Genomic DNA, 23,024 nt, shown 5'->3' with positions numbered 1-23,024 from the left:
TGTGCCACAAACTCCTCTCCTCCCCAATTCTGTTCAATACCTCCTCAGTAGTTATGTGATCTACCCATCTAATCTTCAGCATTATTCTGTAGCACCACATTTCGAAAGCTTCTATTCTCTTCTTGTCTAAACTATTTATCGTCCATGCTTCACTTCCATACATGGCTACACTCCATACAAATACTTTCAGAAACGACTTCCTGACACTTAAATCAATACTCGATGTTAACAAATTTCTCTTCTTCAGAATCGCTTTCCTGGCCATTGCCAGTCTACATTTTATATCCTCTCTATTTCGAGCATCATCAGTTATTTTGCTCCCCAAATAGCAAAACTCCTTTACTACATTAAGTGTCTCATTTCCTAATCTAATGCAATGTGCGCAGCGAGAGAGGTGGTATTGTTCCGTTAAACAATGGTTTTACCCGGCAATGTCATTATTTTCTGCGTTTCAGTTGACTAGCACTTTTAACCTTTAACTGGGGAGATGAGCATTCATAACATAACTAGGGACGTGGGGTGTTCACAGCGCCCTACATAAATACGATACTGAGGTTTCGATTTTTTTCTTAAATTGTTTATTATACAATAAACATTGCATTTAGTCTTTTATTAATTCATTTAAGTACAGTTTTAATCACTAAGGTACTCGAATAATTATCCGTAACTGATAAATCAATAACATGAGTGAAATGGTTTCAAATGTTCGTATACATACTATTTTTTAAATTAATCAAATAAGAAAAGCTTTAACCATTTTAAAATTATACAGAGATATTAACAGACAAAGCAACATACATATTTATATAACTTAAAACAATCATTCATGTCAAAAGCCTAGAGAAAAATCACATTTCAACACTGAACATTTTCATCATCAGTGAAAGAAGATTCTGAATTGATACATTTACTGCAGATGTTTTTCATATGATTTAAAAACAAAAACTGGTTATAGTTGCAACAGAAGAAATTGATTTTTGTCAGCATTTCTTCGACAAACTGTGCATCTTCCTGATGTGCGTTTATTACTTTGAACTGCTGGAATAAACTCTTCCGTATTTGAGATCTTAGCTGCCTGCAGCCGGATGGATCTTGGTACAACCCAGTTTGAAGCTCTTTTTAAAACCTGAGGATGCACAAGCTCCTGCCCCACCTGTCTTATAAATTGCCTTCTTTCCGCAGCAGCACTGGGGATGTTGCTCTTCATTATAACTTGAGCATTAATGCAAGCAATATCTACCACCCGAAAGAACACCGCTAATGGCCATCGTTTTGTTCTTCTTCCTACGGTGTATGTTGCACACAACTTGTCAACTGTGTCATCTCCGCCTTTTGTAAGCTTTTAGAAGGTAATGATCTCAGATTTCTTTCTGTCTCCTGTTGTAGTGTCAATACTCTTGGAATTTGGATACATTGTCGACAGTAGTATAACGTTTTTACCTTTTTTAGGAACACATGAAAGGCAAGTGATGTCCTCTTTGTAAGCAAAAATTGTATAAGCAGTTTCTCTCCCTTTTATGACAGCCAATTCAGTAGGAGGCTGGGGCTTATTTTTGCTCTGTGCCAACAAGTGTTAGCCGCTTTTTCAGTAATTCTTCAGCGAGCAAGATAGTAGTGTACCAGTTATCTGTGGGTATATTTCGTCCAGTTCCTTGAAGCCCCTCAGTAAGCCTCAAAACGACGTCTTTACCTGAATTAGTAACTTGGAAAGGCCCTTCAGACTGTTTTCCCCCATACACTTCCATCTGAGATGGATACCAAGTCCTTGCATCACTTAATGTCTGCATTTTTATTCCGTATTTAGCTGGTTTGCTACGAAATTACACCAAAAGGGACATTTACCTCTAAAGGGAACCTGTTGTTCATCCAGTGTGGCATAAGGCTGTATGCATTTCTGCTGTTTTCGTTGAACAAGGTGAATACTTCCCGTACTGCAGCCATTTTATCCAGTTCCTTACGTTGCCCTCTATCATGAATATTATCAAATCCCAAACACCTCATAAAGAACAAAAATCTGTCCTGTGACATAGTAGTGTGAAATATTTCTACTCCTAGTCCCTGTGCAGAAAACAGATCTTGTAAATTCATTTTAGCTGCTCTATAAGAACCAGCAATTATAAATAGCCCAATGAAAGATCGAATTTCTATTACATCTGTTTTCCGGCATCTATTTTTGTTCTTGAAGAAGGCCTCAATGCGGTCAATGTAAAGGTTGGTGCACTCTTCTATTGAGAAAATTATTTGCTCATTTGTGAACACATCAAAGCATTCTACAGCAGTCTTGCAGTTTTAGCAATTAAGTTTGGTACCAGGAAGCTGAGTTACTATATTTTGCTTCCTTGTTCTGATATTATTAGGATTAGATGTAGTCATCCATGTAGTTACTTTATCCTTACCAAGCATAAACCTCTCCGGTGTTGTTGGAAAGGAGGAAGCCGTATCTTCACTAGCATCGTCATCAGATTGACCGCTTGCAGTTGCATGATCGCTTTCTTCACACTGTTCTTCTTCATTGTCATCCGAATCTTCAAACTCTGGAATCTCACAGTCTTCATCTTCATTAAAAACTTAACTCCTTCTAAGACGTCTCTGCTTCTCATCTCACATCATGATGTACACTACTCAACAATGGAAGTCGCACTACTAGGTAGGTGGCGTGTTATCAGCACCCTAGCGCTGGCCGCTGTGGCCGAGAGGTTCTAGGCGCTTCAGTCCGGAACCGCGCGACCCCTACGGTCGCAGGTTCGAATCCTGCCTCGGGCATGGCTGTGTGTGATGTCCTTAGGTTAGTTAGGTTTAAGTAGTTCTAAGTCTAGGGGACTGATGACCTCAGATGTTAAGTCCCATAGTGCTCAGAGCCATTTGAACCATCCTAGCGTTTTGAAGCTTGTTGTGTACAGTACTGTGTACTTTTAAAAACACGAACAATGGTTTCGCAACAATGTGCATACCTTTCATCAAAGGTAAAAAGGCGCTCAACAGTGTGACCAACATTTTCACTAAATACCAATAAACTTTTACACCTGGGATGCTGTGAACATCCACATCCCCAGTTAAAGGTTGAGATGCTGTAACATGATGTGGAACGAACGGTATGTGTCGTTAACTCTAACGAAACGATTAATGTAATCGAGGCGAGTGAGTAAGACAAACTCTCCGCGCGCGAAATTATGTTGCGTTCCAAATGCGGTAAAACACAAATTTATGAAACTATAAGAAACAAGAATAATATTATATTGGCGTAGCCGACCGAAGCGCTGTATTTGATTACGCTTGCCTATATCAGTTTCTTTGGCGCTTCGAAATTAGGATTCTCTGAAAGATCTTTTGCTAATCTTCAACTTTTGAAGTCCTGTCTTCCTCAGTGCATTAAAATAAGCGTTCAGTGCATAGTGCTATGGAATGTGGAAAAACCGCAAATTGGCGTTCATAAGAAGAAGAACAACACCAAAAATGCAACAGGAGCGTAATATGTAAGAAATTGTCCACGCAACCTGCCACTGATGATGCCTTGCAGAAAATAAAGGCGAAACGCGTATGGCACTAAAATTGTGTTTTATTCTGTTGCTGTCAGACGGTCCATAAGTAAAAATTATCAATATACCGTAAAATCTTTTGCTAATGTCTGACGGTGGAAATTGTATTTCACGCTCCTCAATAATTTGCTTAGGAAGCATCGGCCCAGAGTGCGGTGAACTGAGTTACATCTTGTGCTCCTATTTCGATTTACAGGTAGTAACTCTAAGGACTTATTTGAACTAGCAAACATAAAAATTGCCCCTGTGTTCATGGCACGTTTTACATTTAACAACCATTATCGTTGCAGTTACATAGTCCCAGTTCTCCTGATAAGTATACTTAAAATGCCGAGCCTGTCTGTCGTAAAGTGTTCTAAAACATTCCTGTCACTTGGGGGCAGTCGAATTAGTTGTTCGATACGTAAGACTGTCTTTATGTTGGTGGGAAATGTGCAAATACCCCTGGAAAAACTATGTAAACCCAAGTAACATTAAATTATTAGCACATGACCATGGTATTTCACTGCTAACAAACTTATGTATCGTATTTGCAATATTTAACTACTATTGTAACAATCTGGTTGCTCATATAAACACTTAATTACTAACCTGCGTCCTATTTTAACAAGGTAGCCTGATTCTGTTTCTAACTCACCAGACTTAATACTTATTTATATTGAAAAATAATGGAACTTTTTAATCCAGGCTTCGACCAGACTCCAGAACACCTTCATTTTTTACTGTAATTTTAATACATTCATAAAACGATAAGATACTGTACAGCACATGCCTTCTCTAAATTATGACCACTGCAATAACTGCCTGGTAATTTTGCACATGCAGAGCCTCCAAATTATCATCACACGCAAGCTACATTAGTGCTACTACTGACACTTACGAAATGCGGAAATTTATCACTGTACATAAATATGCATATAATGACTTTGACTTTTGAGTTATAGAAGTCTTATTCTGCTTCGTATTCTTGATTTTGTCCAGTATTCCCGTGGTTGTTGCCATGTTAATCCTTTCTCCCTCGTGATAGTCTTTTCAAGTTCTTATGTGTTTCCTTGGAAGTACCGGCTTGTAACAGCAACAGAAACTTAAGAAGATGCTTAGGTTCTGTTCTTTCCAGAGCCCACCTTTAACTTCATGTTTTATTGTAAATAAAATTGTAGAGTACGCCCAACAAAAGCACTACTGACTAGTTGGTTTTAACTGTTCCAGTCATCAGTGAAACTACACTGGTGTGCAAAATTTAAGGACGAAAGTAACTTTCGCATGATGTGTCACTGCTAAGTAACGCTGTTTAATGAAATCTGGACCATACGTAGAAAGAACTGGTACAGTTTAGTAAGGCAACAAATACGCAATGAGGCGAACGTAAAGGACACTTTTCTCGCCGACTGGAGTGGCCGAGTGGTTCTAGGCGTTTCAGTCTGGAGCCGCGCGACCGCTACGGTCGCAGGTTCGAATCCTGCCTCGGGCATGGATGTGTGTGATGTCCTTAGGTTAGTTAGGTTTAAGTAGTTCAAAGTTCTAGGACACTGATGACCTCAGATGATAAGTCCCATAGTGCTCAGAGCAATTTGAAACATTTTTTGAACACTTTTCTCCTAAGACAATAATTACACTTGAGTCGCCGCTATGCTGGACGTGCCCTTATTATACGGCGAGAAGTGCGAACACTTATGCACCCAGGAACACTGTTGAACACGATCGTTTGGGTAGTCCAGATGTTACGGCATAGGGAGGCATAATGTTGCACGGGCAGTCATCAGCCAATATTGTTATTACACTGCACTCCTTCCCCATTCCAGGGGTGTATTTGTCCCTAACTTGACTTTTGTTGATGACAATGTGTGACCGCATCAACCAGAGCAGGTGGAGGAACTGTTGGAACTAGAGGACATTCGATGAATGGACTGTTCTGACCGTTCCCCCAATTGAAATTGCATCGAGCATCAATGGGATGCGGTAGAGAGACGTATTGCTGCACGTCCACGTTCACTAACGACCATTCAGCTGTTAACCGCGCTGGTAGAGGAATGACACGCCCTGCCACAACAACTCTTTACCAACCTTGTCCCAGCACGGGTGCACGTTTCAGGCCACGCACTGCTGTCCGTGGTGATCGCACACGCATTAAGAACCATGTACCGCCTTTTGTAATGACTGGGGGACCATCATGAATTGCAGTGACTTAGTGCTGTTATTGTCTTTGAATACGAGGGGCGTTTAAAAAGTCCGTGCAAAGTCCGAGAGATGGCACCACCGGCGCGTATCGAGGTCATGTTTAGTTAGCAGCATCTTTGGAAAGAACGCACACCAAGCTTCAGCCATATTGGTCTATTTCTTTGTGTTTGGCATTCGTGAGAATCAAGGAAGTGGAGTGACAGTTAAAAAATGGACGAAAAAGAATTTCGTGTGGTAATTAAACATTACTTTATGAAAGGCAAAACGCCTCAAGACACTAAATAGAAGTTTGATGAAAATTACGGTGACTCTACACATTCGATTAGAACAGTTTATTAGTGGTTTCAAAATTTTCGGAGTGGCCATATGGGCACAAGTGAAGCTGAACCTTCTGGACGCCCTGTGGAGGTTACGACTCCAGAAATCATTGATAAAATCCATGATATGGTGATGGATGACAGAAGAGTTAAGGTGCGTGACATTGCTAGTGGGGTGGGCACTTGGAATGAACGGGTACATTATATACTGCATAAACATTTGGACATGAGAAAGCTATCCGCAAGGTGCGTTCCGCAATTGCTCACGCTTGACCAAAAACGGAATCGCGTGAAGTGTTGCAAGGATTGTTTGCTGCTGTTCAGGAAGAAACCGTAGGATTCAGGAAGAATCGTCACTGTGGATGAAACATGGACATATTACTATGCTCCTGAGACCAAACAACAGTCCAAACAATGGGTTACCAAGGGAGAATCTGCACTGAAAAAGGCAAAGACTATTCCTTCGGCCGGAAAGGTTATGGCGACTGTCTTTTGGGATTCGCAAGGGGTCATCCTCATCGACTATCTGGAAAAGGGTAAAGCTATTACAGGTGCATATTATTCATCGTTGTTGGACCGTTTGAAAACCGAGCTGCAAGAAAAACGCCGGTGATTGGACCGCAAAAACGTCCTTTTCCACCATGACAATGTACCAGCACACACCTCAGCAGTTGTCGCAAAATTAATGGAAATAGGATTCCAACTCGTTTCACATACCCCCTATCCTCCAGACTTTGTTCCCCAATTTGAAGAAATGGCTGGCGGGACAAAGATTTTATTGAAACGAGGAGGTGGTTGCAGCAACTAATAGCTATTTTGCAGACTTGGACAATTCTTACTATTCGGAAGGGATCAACAAATCAGAACAGCGTTAGACGAAGTGTTTAAGTCTAAAAGGAGACTATGTCGAAAATTAAAAAAGATTTACCCCAAACACGTAAGTAGTTTTTATTTTTGCACTGTCTTTTAAAACGCCCCTCGTAGATGTGTCATCTGTAGCCGTGCTTAGTGGCCGCGAGGTTTGAGGCGCCATGTCACGAATTGCGCGGCCCCTCCCGCCGGAGGTTCGAATCCTCCCTCGGGCATGGGTGTGTGTGTCGTTCTTAGCGTAAGTTAGCTTAAATAGTGTGTAAGTCTAGGGACTTGGTCCCCTAGGAATTCACACACATTTGAACATTTTTTTGTTATCTCTATTTGTCTTCTGTAACATACTGTAGCAGTTTTTTCTATGTGTGGCCCGAGTTTCATCGAAGTAAGTTACATACATGTTTTGCACACCAGTGCAGATTCAAGCTATAGTTGAGGAGAAGCACAGGCGTTAAAAAATTTTAAAAAAATGGAAGTTATCATTACGATGTAGTCTGAAATAAAGTTTTGTGCATCATAGTTGTGAACACTTTGTACTTGACGGTTATAACTGACATCTCTGCCAATGTACGAACACTAGCCTCTTCACAATAGAATGACAAGACCTCATCGGCTTGATTGTGAGCAAGTCAAGCAATCTCGTGCTATTCCTGCAGCTCCTGAGCCTCACGGTTGTGATTTTTTCTTTCATAGTTTGATGATTCGTCCTATAGATTGAATGCATCATTCCTTCTTTATCCGCTGCGAGGTTGATTAACACTAGCCTCTTCATGTTACAGGTGCCACTAAGGTAATGGTAAAGCTACCATCAACACGAAGGTTGGTTTTAACACCACAGTGATTCACTAGGCTTACTTCTATTAGAAGCGGTATGCCCATTGCCTTCCTCTAATCTTTGAGCTGACTTACCCATTCAGTTGTAGGAAGACCTACAGTTTAAAGCGGATTCCGAACCACGGTTCAATTGGCATTTTCCACATCAACAAAGGCTGCCAGAAGTGAAAAGCTGCAGATTAAAGTCCTTGGACTGACTAGAGTATTACCGAAGACGTCTGGATCAATAGTCTGGAACTTTAAAAGAGCCGCCGAGTGACGTGTGCTATTAAGTAGTGAAAAATGCTACCGTCTAAACAGTAACTTTCGGTGAGAGTGGGGTATAGGATTGGTTGGGGACATTTCCGACAGTTTGGGCCGCCGTGAATGTAGAGTTTAACTTGAAATGGTGTTAGGAGCTTACCTTAGGCGATGGCACGACGCTGAAGGTGTTCATAATGCGGTCGGGGTACTCCTCCCTGATCTTGGCAATGAGCAGCGTCCCCATGCCGGAGCCGGTGCCGCCGCCCAGAGAGTGGGTCAGCTGGAAGCCCTGGAGGCAGTCGCAGTTCTCCGCCTCCTTCCTGACCACGTCCAACACGGACTCCAGCAACTCGGCGCCTTCTGTGTAGTGACCCTTCGCCCAATTGTTGCCCGCACCGCTCTGTCCGAACACGAAGTTGTCCGGACGGAAGAGCTGGCCGAAGGGGCCAGATCGTACTGAGTCCATCGTTCCAGGTTCCAAGTCCACAAGTATGGCACGTGGCACGTACTTTCCTCCTGCGGTAACAGAGGCATACATCCTGTATAGTGAAAAAGTAGATTCTCTTACCAAAAGTAGTATATCTTTAACGAGCTAAAATTATATTTCGTTCAGAACTAAATTATCATTAGCCAACTACGTAAAGAGAAAGTTTACTAAACATTCACGAAGGTTGGCATTGCATTTTACGTTGAAGTTTCCTCTTGGCTTAATAATGCTTTGACAAGCGATAAACTAAAATGTCCTGCCGCCAACGATGTCATTAGAGAGAAGTAAAAGCTCGTCTTAGTAAAGGATAAGATGGATGATGGAGAGGGTTTTAAGGGCGCACAACGGCAAGGTCTTTAGCGCCCGCTCAGTAACAGATTGAGATGGGTGTCAAGAAAAGACTCAGTACAATAAGATAAAACAGAACGTAAGACACAGGAAACTAGCTTGGAAAAATATGTGCCTACCCACACCGAAGCGTGGGACGAAGCATGCTGCCAGCAGTAAAACATGGACAACCCAGGAAGAAAGTGGTAGAGGGAGCTAAAACAATATAGCAGATGGTAGTGGCTGGCTGACCGCAAGGAGAAAGGGAGGAGCCAGTCACTTTGCAATACACTAAAACCTCCAGCCTAAAAGTTTAGGCCAGAGTCCAGACAGGATAAGGGAGGAACCCAGTCGTGTCATTTTAAAAGGAAATGGGGTCTAGAAGGATGTTCGATACGAGTTGTTGGCTTTGGTGAGTGCCGTAAATTCATAGTGCCACGTCACCGTTTGGCAGAAAAAAAAAACTAGTTGTGGTGACACTGATAAGTAGCTTAGCCCGACCTCTAGGTAGCATTTTGGTTGTGATAATTAAAAGCCCGATTGTGGTGACAGTCTGATCTGAAGTGTCGCCCGAGGTCTAGGTTAGGTTGCAAGGTAACAATCTGATCGTGAGTTGGCGAACCCAAGGAAATCGATACTAAAAACCCTTGTTTTGGTGACAGACTAACCTGTAGCTTAGCACGTTTGATGAGGAAAATCCCACGACTCATATCGAACTATCCTCTATATCCAGGAATTATACTTACTTTTGCCTTGATTACTTTAGGTGAATTAGAGGAGACCTAAATTGGCTCTCGGATGCGGGTATGCGGGCTTGCAACTGCATTATCTAGCTAACTTACAGAACAGCGCAATTGTTGTCTATTATATATATTAAGGACAATAAATGAATCATTATTGATAGTGTCATGCATGTTGAAACAAACTACAGAAAAACGTTTTCCATATAAAAGTTGTTCGGTTTTTGAGATTGGCATGTGTTTATGCTTCATAATATTTCTCTGGCTTCAGAGACCAAAACTGTCAAATGCAGTAGCTCCGGAAACATTATAAGTTTTAAACAAGACGCTGTGTGCTATTTTAATGAAGCACTATAACCAAAGGCATACTCAACAAAGTGCTGAAGACGGAAGCTGCCTCCTCCCCCTAAAAAGAGAAGAAAGTGCGCAAATCAAACTCGCTTCCTGCCCTGCCGAACAACCAGACCTATGTATTCCGTACCACTTGAAAACCAAGGCATATAACTGATGCTGAATAGAAGTAAGTTTACCGGGAGCCATCTCTCGTGAAATCATACACTTATTTCATCACAAATGAAAAATAATATTTAAAATAATATTGTCCATACTCACTATTCATGTCCCAGAAGAATCTGGAGCTAACAAACAATGGAATAAGCAAACTTTGAATAACAAAATTTCTAAAGTTCTATTTTTTGGTGAAATATCAAAATCTTTCTAAATTAAAGCAAACGTGAGGGAGGGGGATGGTGTATCTCCATTTTCATTCAATTGCGTTTTGGAGAAAGTAAAACGAGTGAAGAAAATGAACAGAAGAAGAGGGAATACATAAAGTGAAACTTGGAAGAAAGAGTTTGAGAACCTTGAAACTGACTGCTTAATTTTCGCTCATGGTTTAGCAATCTTAGAAGAGAACTTACCACAAGCAACGAAAGTGATAGACATACTCCAAGTAGCAGGAACAGCTAGATCACAAATTTCGTTTGACAAAATTGTATACATGACCAACGGGTTAAAGCTGCACCAAAGTATGTGGAATCATAATTTATAGACGAATAATCCAGCCAAATTCTCTGGACAAAGCAGCTACCATAAATAGAGACAGAAAAGACTGAAATTTCATTTCACTTAACAAAGAACATTTACAATGGATATTCCTCGTCTATTAATACAAAAGCGAGGAACTACAATGTGATGATTAAAACCGGGTGTCTTTAATCTCCGAATGCCTTCCCATGGACACAGCTTAACAGTTAAGTATGAAGAAGAAATAGAAAAGAATAATTCGAAAATGTTTGGGTCCAAAGTATGAAAATGGGATTTGACAATTGAGAAGCAGCAACGGAGCGTATGAAAAACTGGGAATAGATACACTGAGAAGGTGGAGGATTACATTTCACCGTCGCTGAAAAAGAATGGATAACAAGCGACCGACAAAAATATCCAAATTCTTTAACAAAAATCCGAATTTTATGGTTTATAGAAATTAAGAATGATATACAGGAGTTGGGAATAACAGACAAAGACATAGAAAACAAACACGAATTCAGGGAAGAGAGAGAAAAATCTAGAGTTTCCAAAAGAAACACAAAAGCATAGAAGAAAGACATGGGCAAAAGAAAGAACAACAGAGAGCAAGCAATATTGGGATGCCAGGAAAAGGAAAAGACTGTGATGTCATAATTCAGTTGTTTCACGTCGTCCTGATTAGACAAATTCGAATAATAACAACAATGATGATAATGATAATTGTCAATGAATATACACTACTTAAGTGCTGTTAAGAAGCAAATCTAGATTTTTTTTGGGGGGGGGGGATATAATTGATAGTCTTTTACACCCGTTCGTACCTCAAGAATGTGGTTTTGGAAGGAGTCACCAGTTTCTTGCGGTGAGAAAATCGCTGTCGACGCATATTTTGTTTGTCATAAGAAACAAAAAGTAGTTGTTACGCCATATATTAGGTAATGTGATATTGTTTTATATACTGTGTGGCGGCTGGCATTGTCATGGGGTGAACGATGTGACGTTTTCTGATGCTGTTTCTACTTTCGTGAATGAATGGGCTAAAACATACTGTACATCACTGAGTACTAATTGTTCGACTTTCTAATACAATGGTTGCGACACGTCCAGCGCAACCAAAGAAATAAGCGGTCATTTCCAAACACCAAAACAGTTGATTACTGCTTAGTTTACTGCTTGTAAGAATATGTGCAAGTTTTCTCTGCTGAAACGGCATTTTTTCCAAACAGCGAAATGTTCATGCAGAATCGAATGTACTGGAATCTTCTATATCCGTATGAATGCCCCAACGGCCTACTTAAGTAGATATTCGCGAAATTCATTGCTGAAGTAAACACGACGAAATTCTGCAAACCAATTATAAACTCTCTATTTCTTAAGTTGGCTGATAAAGGTTTAACGAAGCGAATCGAAGCATTGTCCTCCTACGGTAACTTTTACGAGAAATTCCGATTTTTTTTTTTTCAAAATTACTGTGTATTTGAACACTTGAGCTATACAGACTCCTCGCCCAATATTTTGGACTGCCATTGCTTTAATAATATTAAATAACAAATTTTAAAACTTCAGTAGCGTAGCATCACAATAGCACCATCTACTGCTGTGCTTGAACACGACTCGAACTGGTCCAGAAGCTTACGTCACAGCATGAGAAACCTCGGGTTCTAATCGATCTTTCGGTGGCCCCACGACCTAGCGACATCTGTTGGTATATCTCCACGTTGGGACTTGTCACTGTATTTTATTCCTGTGATCGCAATTTCAGGCAGTATAATATGGTTTATTTCTTTTATTAGACATTTAATTCTTGATTTTTTTTTGTTTCATCTTAAATGATATCATCCCTTATTTAAGCTGATTAAAAGCTGGTAATACATTCACCAGTTATTCTAATATGAGTCTACTTGGCAAATCATCTCTAATAATCGAATAAAATATTGCACTGAGTCCGCATCAAAGTAATATTTTTTTTGAAGGACAACGTTTTTGCCCCTGATTGTTGGCGTAACTTAAAAATCAGCCTAAACGTTTGTATATCGTCCGTAATACCGCCTAAGAATTCTTTCTGTAGATTTGCTGATCAAACTCAACAGGAGTTTCTACGGTAGTAGGATTTAATGCTCATTCCTCATATGTTTCACTAGAGCAATAGCCTGGTGTGGCTAGTTCGAGGTTTATCGCCTGTGATTTGCGCTTGTGCCCTGTGAGTCAAATATTGTTCCAGCAGGCTCGATACGGTATCGACTGCTGCGGCATATCGGGTAATCTCGAGCCCGTTCGAACGCGAGTATCGTTTGCCCAGCCCTAGTGCCATCTGTTGGTTCGTTGTAAAAACTTGGAGAGTATCAGACTTCCCCCACAACAACCTTCGCTGTAAGACTGTATGCCGTTCCGAAATGTTGCGGATACACTGTAAACTGATGCAAAAAGAAGCTCAAGGTTTCTGCTAAGAGAAAACAAAAATCTCTCGCCCATTCGTTGACCATACATGCTGTTTCCTTTCAGTTAGATACTGAGGAGGTGCGCAAGTGAAGGTCTCCGTTACGCGGAAAAGTTAATTTTATAGCAAAATTCCACTGAAATGCGCCAATGTAACTTTCGGAAATGGCCTTAATGTTGGAGAGAATACGTATTTCAACTGTCCAGTGGTAGGCACAAAAAACAGAAAACACTTTTGCAGTCAGCTTGCTTCAGTTGCTGCAAAACCTATTTCATATGCTAGAAACTGGGATGGGTAATAAACAGCAGTCACTGTTGTGCGCCATAAATAAGATCAATTGTTCTTAGCTGAGGTGCTCGAGAATTGTCAAAAAAAAAAAATACTAACAGTGTTGCGCTCGTTGACATCCGTGTGAATCAACTATACATCGTATCCTCTTACAACAAGCCGAATTTTGACTCGACAAATGAAGTTCATAACGTAAAAACGACAATGTGTTTACGTTGAAAGCAGAATTCATCAAATATCTTCTCAAGGTAATATCTATACAGTTCAGTCGATCGATTAAGAAATGTCGGCCGGTGTGGCCGTCCGCTCTAGGCGCTTCAGTCCGGAGCCGCGTGACCGCTCCGGTCGCAGGTTCGAATCCTGCCTCGGGCGTGGATGTGTGTGATGTCCTTAGGTTGGTTAGGTTTAAGTAGTTCTAAGTTCTAGGGGACTGATGGCCACAGATGTTAACTCCCATAGTGCTCAGAGCCATTTGATTAAGAAATGAGACACTACAAGGAGCATGTGAGTGTCACTATTTGCACAGCTAACTAACTGACGATGGCCGAAGTTGGGAAGATGTGAAACGCAGGCTGGCAGTAGCAGGGAAAGCATTTCTGAAAGAAAAAAATTCTTAGCATCGGATATAAACTGAAAGGTCAGCAAGTCTCTTTGGAAGGTATATGTCTGGAGTGTAGCCTTGTGGGTAAGTTAAACGTGGACGATGAGCAGTTCAGATAAGAGGAGAACAGAAGCTTTCGAAATGCGGTGCTCCTGTAAGAATGCTGAAGATTACGTGGATAGAGAGAGTAACTAGTAAGAAGGTACTGGATCGAATTGGGCAGAAAAGGAATTTATGGCACAGCTTGAGTAAAAGAAGGGATTGGTAGGAAGGATGCGACGTGAAGCACAAAGTAATAGCCAATACGGTAGTGGAAGGAAGTGTGGGCAGTAAAAACTGTAGAGGCAGATCATGATTAGAGTACAGTAAACAGCGTCAAATGGACTCAGATTGCAGTAGCTATGCAGAGATCAGAGGGCCTTAGTACGATAGATTAGCATGGGAGTTACATCAAAGTAGTCTTCGGACTGAAGACCACAACACAACTGAAACATATTTTAAGTCAGTATGCATTGCAGACTAATTTTACATTGTGAGAGATGCAGAGCATATTCAGCTTTCCCCTGTCGGTCTACATTGGCAGAAAGTATATGTAATTTGTAAACCTTTTTGAGCGCTCAACGCCCTAATTCGAAGGCAACACTAGCGGGAACACTCAAAAGTTGTTAAGACTGATTGCTGTTAATTTTAGTGATCTGACATAGCTGGTTCAAAATGCCTCTTAGCACTATGGGACTTAACTTCTGAGCTCATCAGTCCCCTAGAACTTAGAACTACTTAAACCTAACTAACCTAAGGACGTCACTTTCATCCATGCCCGAGGCAGGATTCGAACCTGCGACCGTAGCGGTCGCGCGGTTCCAGACTGTAGCGCCTAGAACCGCTCGTTCACTACGGCGGGCGACATAGCTGGGTGTAACACTGTAGGAACATTTGCGTAATGATTGTCTTATATTACTTCCTCCGCACTCTACTCTATTATACGTAGGTTGGAACTTAAATAGTGGCAACACTGCTATGGAGACGCTATGCAATGGAATCCACTATTGTCGCTGATAGCACACGTTGTTGACATACCTAACTTACCTCCGGGAAAATGGACTCCCCCGTCCCACGCCACCGGCGTGCGCACAATCGAGGGAAAGTCACTTGTGAGCGAGCGGTCTAACGTAACGGTGTCACTACGTTTTCCATACAGGAACAAGAGTTGGATCAAGATTGAATGTGCCAGCACGACAGTGTCAGACCGTCAATACACAGTATTAATGTTCGTTTTTGGAGCATCACCTGCGACCAGCTTTGCGAAAGAAGTGGCGACACTTTCTGCGCAACCCACCCATCATCTTGCACGACAATGCGCGGGCGCGTACAGCGCAAGCTGTGGCTGCTATGTTCGGTCGATGGGACTGGGAAGTACTGTATCATCCACCGTACTCCCCGGACTAAGTCCTTGTGACTTTGATTTGATTCCGTAGATGAAGGAACCACTTCGCGGCATTCGCCTCAGGACTGTTCCAGAGATTCGACAGGCAGTAGACCGCTCCATTCGCACCATCAACAGAACAGGCGGTATACTACGCCTTCAACATCGCTGGCAACGGGTTCTGCACAACGCTAGTGACTACTTTGAAGGGCAGTAACAAGTAACAGGTGCAAACATGTAACTCTTTTGTATCGGTTGTCAATAAATAGTTGCCACTATGTTCCAACCCTCGTAAATCAAGAAAAGTTAACATGTAGTACAGATACCTCGCTATTTAAGACGGTAGCATTTGAAGTTCCGTATCCTAGGTATGGATTCACGTAAGACCATGGCCATTTTCTCGAACGACGTATCCAGCTATTTCGGGCACTTCCTTCTTTCTGAGAAGGGGGATATAAAATTTAAATCAGTATACCTTTCAAAGGATGTCCCTTGTTTTAGAAATACACAACTGAATGGTTTGCCTGAGCTGCATTGCTGAAGTGCTGCACGGCTTTTGAAATTCCATTATTCCATCGTTAGCTTGTTGAATTTTAAATGCTTTTTGAGAGTTTTGCAACCATTCGGAAGCTTTTTCGCGCCTATATTGCGACAAATATCGCCTCCATCCTCTCTGAATTATCACCAACTGAACTGCTTTCGTTTTCGTAGATTCATAATGCGATTAGAGCTACTCACTGAATTTAAACAGTATCTGAACTGTTATTTATAATTTGCAATAAATGGAAAACACGGAACTGTGATAAGTAGTCCATTTAAATTAACAGTAAAAGCTCGGAGACACTAACAGCGGTTTTTACATATTAGAGGCAAAAGCAACCCAATCTGGAACAGCCAGTCACACGACTATCATACGATGACTGTGACGTTGGCAAATAGTAGCAGGCGACACTGGAACTATTTCAATGTTGTCATGAGACTTGACTATCAGAAAATTATGTTTGCTTGTGACGCCACTCTTGCTTACTGATCAGACAACCACAATCGTACGGATCGGCAATGCCGCAGTGGAACTTCCTGCCTTGTAAAAACAGCTAACAACTGACTAGCAGCATGAGGTATATGGTGACTAGCAAAGATAACGTCACTGGCAAATTTCTGAACAGTAGTAGCATTTTTCCTGTGTATACTAAATAACTTAAAAAGGGACGTAGTAAAACAATTTTTCATTAATGCACAGTCAGCTTTACTTTAGCCACCATCGGTTAAATTTCATAATTTGGTAAAACAGGACTGTACCTCCGACGTAAATGAGTCTATGAAATACGGACCACACATGCTATTCTAGAAAGAACGTGCCTCGACTTTGCGTAACATGCAGTGTGGCTGTATGTTTTCTAAATATAACTAAAAAGCAGAATATAAACGAACTTATCAATATCTACCAATTAATTTTGGAAATTTACCTGCTGCTTCATTGTAGTAGACATTTATGCGTTCCAGCTGTAAATCGGAGTCGCCGTTGTAAGTGCCTGTGGAATCTATCCCATGTTCGTCAGATATTACCTCCCAAAACTGAAACAAATCAACAAAATTACTTCTTTAATTAACGACACACTGGAGATGTATCTTAGAGTCAGTGGAAGCCGAGTTTATTACCTTTGCACCAATCTGATTTCCGCATTGCCCGGCCTGGATATGTACAATTTCACGCATTTTTTTGGTGGTTTAGAGTTCGAAAAAAAATAATAAATTTCAATGGGGGAGATGGGGTTGGGAGTAATACACTAGAAAAATTTTGATCTGATGTGGGCCAGGTCTGACGATGATTTAACACATTAAACAATAGAAGCTCCGCAAGAGCTATTGGCGCTTGAATACAAAAGAAAATGTATTACAGGAATCTCAGCCATTCTGCCGAAACAGAGCACAGAGAGAGGTTTGATTATTCATTTTGAGGAATTTTGTACAGGTTTTTAAAATGCTAAACATATTTAACATTCAAATTAAGGGGATAACGACGGAACTATTTTATGACGTCATTAATTGCGGATAAATTCTGGTCCCAATTGTTAGAATAACGTCAAAGAATAGATATAACGCAGAATTTTCTTACGACTGTCGGTAACATTAGTAAATTTGCATAATTGACTCTTAAAAATATTTATATCAGTGTTGGCTCATCTCTTCAAAATTTTTATTAAACGTTAATGGGTTATTTCTGCCTGCATATTATATTTCATACATTTTATACATGCCTGAAGTGTCGTATATAGGTGAACCGCGAGCATTACCAGGAAGCTAAGTGGATAAAATTGTTTTGGGGGCTTATCTGTTCAGTAATGGTTCTAATGCAGACTTGTTCTTACATGATGGTACATTTGATGATATGTTCATGGGAGAATAACATCTGCGTTGATACACTGCTCGCGATTATTGCTATAATTTTGCTCCTCCGGAAAGAAACGTGGAATCAACAGTTGTTAGAATTTACGCCTTTCTTGCTTGTTACTCGAATGTTAAGAACGATAGGCACAAGTAATATCTGAATGTGGAAAGTTTGTTAGCAAGTCACACTATTTAGCCCGTAACGGTAAGCACTAAAACCGCGAATTTTACTGATAGTCCTTTTCAAACTGACAAATAAGAAACAAAATAGCTCAAAGGCTCCTCGTCGTAACAATGTTTTTCTATTAGCTTCATTCCCGAGATTTTTTATTTCAGTGATATCACGTTGTTCGGATGAGAAAACAATTTCTTACGGTGCATGTAGTAAGTGTGAAGAAGTGCTTTAGGGGAGAAGAGTTAGTTTTCACATACTTCAACGGCCTGGTCGTTAAGAGACGAAGTTCTTATTCGCTCAATAAGAAAAATAATTTCTCTGGCATTCATCGAAAGTGATTTATAGAAAATACGGAAGAAATTGTTTCAGAATGATTGGACGAAGGTGGAAATCTTGGCCATAACAGTAGATGCAGTTCTCAATAAGAAGAAAGGATATTCTCTTTGGCGGGTTATTTTAGATATAAAACCCTGCCGGCCACTGTCCTTTAGGAAAGTGTAATGTTTTTCTGCATGGCTTAAAGAACACAATTGTTTATTGCTTTAGGCATTTCTCAGGTAATGTAGTAACATATCTATTGTTTGTGAGGAGGGGTGGGTGGTGGTTATGTCCAAAGAATAAAAAGAAGATCCTGGCAAAGTTGTGTAGGAAGAAATAAATGTAAGAACTTAAAAACGTAAATAACAGACCTATAGTTGGCTGTAGTATCGAGAGATTCGTGGTAATCACAGCAGTAGCATAATATTGGGATGAGGAATAGAATTATCTGACAGAAAAGAAAGACCGCCATTTGTAGCATGCATTCAAAAGATTCTCACCCGGTCGGCAGGGACAGTGGTTTCTCCCGCAGTGAGAGAAGGGGTGGCAACTTTTTGTGTATCTCTATTAACAATGCTACAATAACATTGAACGTACTAGATCTGGACTTACGTTATGGACGTTTCACTTATTTTCTCTTTCTTATAACTTTGATCAAGGCAGTGTTCAAAAGTCTTTTCAAGCATGGTTTATGGTTTGAAATTTGTAGTTCTCGGAAATCAGACCAGCTCTACAAGTTTATGACACATGCATCTTTGCGATTACTAAAGCAGGAGCAGTTCGATGGTTATATGCAGGGTGTCCCACACGTTTAGGGACAAAATTACGCAGACAGTTGAGGATCATCAACTGAATTTTTGAAGTAAGGTATCAATGATCAGAAAATATATTTGAGGCGGTACGAGGTCTTGAATGTGCAATGCTGCTTTTATTTCAAAACAAGAACACCTGGCTGGTCCTTCGACGTTGGTGGTGCCACCGTGATAAAACGATACAAAATCGTCTGTGATGTGTGTGCGGTGGAAGCCCTGTTTACACTTCACAACGCGCTATTGTAGACGGAGCATTAGCCGTTCCAGAAGCTTACAGACATGCATTTAGTGCGTGATGCAGCAGGTTTTAATACGCGGAAAGCTGAACGAATCTACAGAGAGAAAGGGTTTCAAGCAGGGCTCTAATTAGAAGAAATTTATCGACTTAGGCGGAAACTTACAAGAAACTGGGTTGCACAAATTACTGAGAGCTGTCCAGGGTTCTTTCGAGTTGTTCTCACGGTATAATTTGAGGAAACGAGATTGGACTGTGTGCGAGATTTGACAATAAGCACTCGTAGGCGTGCCTATGAAGTGGAGCAGCAAATACACTCCATCATTAACAACAGGTACAAGCAACGGGACCTATTGATTTTGAGCCCAGAGTTCAATTCTGTCAATGGACTTTGTTGCACTGCTTGCACTGAGACTGGTTGTTGTAAATTTGAACATTAACTATAATCCTAAGTTGCTGCTATAAGGTGTCAGTTTTTATCAAAATGAAAAGCTAACTTTACCGTGTGTTAGTTTACAATACTCCATATCTGTAAAATTTTGAGGCGAAACTCTGGGGGCACCATATAGAACAGTCTCTCCCCGTTCAGCAGCCGCGCTTCCCACGTAATACGTAACAATACTCAAATCGTAGTTTACCTTGGTGTCCTAATGAGAAACACATAAAACGTCCCAAACAAGCCTCATTTATCACAAAAGTGTACATGAGCTCGTTTTAGGAACGCAATACAGCAATGAGAATAATGAAGCTTAATGGAATTACGATACAATTGCATAAAAGAGTCTACTTTCGAGCTGCCGTTAAATTTTTGTCATTGGTCGCAGTGTGTGCGCGAAAAACTTGGTGTTTCGCACTTTTGCGTATGTAGTGATGCAGTTACAAATTATAATTCTCGAAAGACATGAAAATTAAGCAAGCTAAATGTTTGGTCGAGGATGACGATAGCCTTACACTATCTGATCAACAATGTCCGCACACGATTTGGAGGACATTAATATGGAATGTGTCCACCTTTAGTGTTTATGACGTTATGAACTCTACTGGAGACACCTACTTGGACAGCTCTAGAGGGGTTTAAATGTCCGTGATGCATTTGCTACTCAGGTGACTTCCAGTCACTAGTCGATGTTCGAGGTCAGAGTTCCCCTGATCGCCCTATTCTCCTGTTACTGGTTCTGTACTAACAACACAGTAATACTCGCCTGCTTTTATACTGGCGAGTCCGTCTCTCGCAACATCAAAAATAATTATTGTTGCTTCGCACATCTAATTGTTCCTTTCACGTAGTTCTAATAGCCTGACTACCTTGGCTCCTCTGCGCCATATACTTTAAAATGCGTCGTTGTTGCTCTGTACACATACCTCTCTTGGTAACACTGTACCATGATTTAGAGAGCAATAAACAATGTTTGGAAGGTAGTTCAGAGTCTCCAGTTAGCTGCAGAAAGTGGCACCCTTGCCGACGGACGAAGTTCCGACGGCGCACGGCAGATGGCACTACATGCCTGGATGTTGATTCCCGGCCACGTGACTGTCAGCCAGGACTTTCGTGAAAAAGCAGCATGGTAAGATAAAATGAGATGCAGCAAATCGGTGCAGATCATGAAAGGATATGTTGGTATTAATTCTTTTGTTGTTTCATTATTTCGCTTCAGAGACAGACAGCGTATTCTTGTGCTGTGAAAAACCAATTGACGGATTCGGAAAAGTAATAAAATGGTTCAAATGGCTCTGAGCACTATGGGACTTAACTTCTGAGGTCATCAGGCCCCTAGAACTTAGAACTACTTAAACCTAACTAACCTAAGGACATCACACACATCCACGCCCGAGGCAGGATTCGAACCTGCGACCGTAGCGGTCGCGCAGTTCCAGACTATAGCGCCTAGAACCGCTCGGCCACTCCGCCGGTGAAAAGCAATAGTTTTGGGGATCCCTGCCACAAGCGGTGATAGTTTGCGGGTTACTTTTGTAACGCAACTGAGATGTTTTGTCTATAACATGATTGTGTCGGCTTTCTAATATTTAGTATGACATGAAACATAAGATTTAAAAAGTGAAACAAACAATACTAATGAAGATTTATTTTTATAAATAAATATCGCTGTGGAACATTAAGAATGTGAGTACCAATTTTTAATACGACTGTGTATTCCACAAATGACAGGGTTTAGCAAATGAGTCGAATTTTCTGCCGGATGTTTCATTGCGGAAGTGAGATGCGTAGGTACAAGTTTTTAAGAAAACTGGGAACACAACAGGCCATATAAATTACACATTACCGACAATACAGTCCGCCAACACTGTTGGGCCACACGCATCACAGCCATATGTTCGGCAACACATTTCCCGGCCGGAAGTGTGTAAGACACACTGTGGCCATTTCACAGTGCTGAAACGTGATTTTCAATATATCGTTTAAAAGCAAATAGTCCGAGAACTGGCGAGGCCGGCCGGAGTGGCCGTGCGGTTCTAGGCGCTGCAGTCTGGAGCCGAGCGACCGCTACGGTCGCAGGTTCGAATCCTGCCTCGAGCATGGACGTGTGTGATGTACTTAGGTTAGTTAGGTTTAATTAGTTCTAAGTTCTAGGCGACTGATGACCTCAGAAGTTAAGTCGCATAGTGCTCAGAGCCATTTGAACCATTTTTGAACTGGCGAGACCAATGCGAATTCGAAAGAATGTACGCCAATTACAACCAGATTGGAGATCATTCTTTTAAGTTGTGGCTACTGGCGCTTATTTCACAGTGCTGAAACGCGATTTTCAATATATCGTTTAAAAGCAAATCGTCCGAGAACTGGCGAGACCAATGCGAATTCGAAAGAATGTACGCCAATTACAACCAGACTGAAGATCATTCTTTTGTGGCTACTGGCGCTTATTTATCTGTGATATACCCCTTCGTACCAGGCTTTTGCAACCTTTTGGTGGAAGGGCTTCACCCGTAAGTCTCATTCTGGGTATACAGCCAAGAAAACTGCAGCATGAAATACATTGTTTGGAGCATATAGGGTGCAAATCCTCCTGTCCTCTAAGCAACAGAAAAACGCTCTTGCCGGTCGGGGTGGCCGAACGGTTCTAGGCGCTACAGTCTGCAACCGCGCGACTGCTATGGTCGCAGGTTAGAATCCTGCCTCGGGCATGGATGTGTGTGATGTCCTTAGGTTAGTTAGGTTTAAGTAGTTCTAAGTTCTAGGGGACTGATGACCTCAGATGTTAAGTCCCATAGTGCTGCTCAGAGCCATTTGAACCAAAAACGCTTGTGTTTCTCTAGAACAGATGTACCCAAGCGAAGAAAGTGAATGTCATCTTTTGTGGAATATGGCGCATAATAATTGTCTACATGGATGTCACACCTTGAGCAACTCTCACCAAAGTAGCAGGCACTTTGTTCCATCAGCAGTGAAGAATACAATGTGAGACTGAAAGATACCTTCGACGAAACACATGTTATGTATCGACCAGGGGCACATTCGGTGTACCATGACTACCAAAATCAAGCCACAGTCTCATGTTACAGCATGCGATTGAATCCCCAAGCTATATCCACGTCAGGACGATGAGTCTACTGCAATTAAAAAAAAAAAACATGTACAACTTGGAAAATGCCAATTTACCAAAGACGCTTAAAGGATTTATTGGTGATCACTTCTTTCATCTCCACTGGCACATTTATAAATAGAACCGACTGATGTTGTGTACGAGGGTTTGCACTTTAATACTGGCAACTATTTATTTATAGCTCGTACAAAACAGATACGTGTTTCAAAGTTTTACTGACCTTCAA

At 41.2% G+C, this 23,024-nt stretch overlaps 1 protein-coding gene across 1 annotated transcript in view; it reads right to left on the bottom strand.

The window, feature by feature from the left end:
- Positions 1-16,879, bottom strand: part of LOC126263271 (tubulin beta chain-like) — a 72,305-nt gene extending 55,426 nt beyond the window's left edge. Inside the window, exons 1-2 of the mRNA XM_049960357.1 lie at positions 16,774-16,879; positions 8,136-8,491 (exon numbers count right to left, since the gene is read on the bottom strand). Of these exons, the coding sequence (XP_049816314.1) occupies positions 8,136-8,441 (306 nt within the window). The 5' untranslated portion in view covers positions 8,442-8,491; positions 16,774-16,879. The remainder of the gene's footprint in view (positions 1-8,135; positions 8,492-16,773) is intronic.
- Positions 16,880-23,024: the final 6,145 nt, after the last annotated feature.

This window comes from Schistocerca nitens, chromosome 6, assembly GCF_023898315.1.
Source record: "Schistocerca nitens isolate TAMUIC-IGC-003100 chromosome 6, iqSchNite1.1, whole genome shotgun sequence".
In the NCBI taxonomy this organism is placed as follows: Eukaryota; Metazoa; Arthropoda; class Insecta; order Orthoptera; family Acrididae; genus Schistocerca; species Schistocerca nitens.
This window is presented reverse-complemented; position numbering and strand designations above follow the sequence as displayed.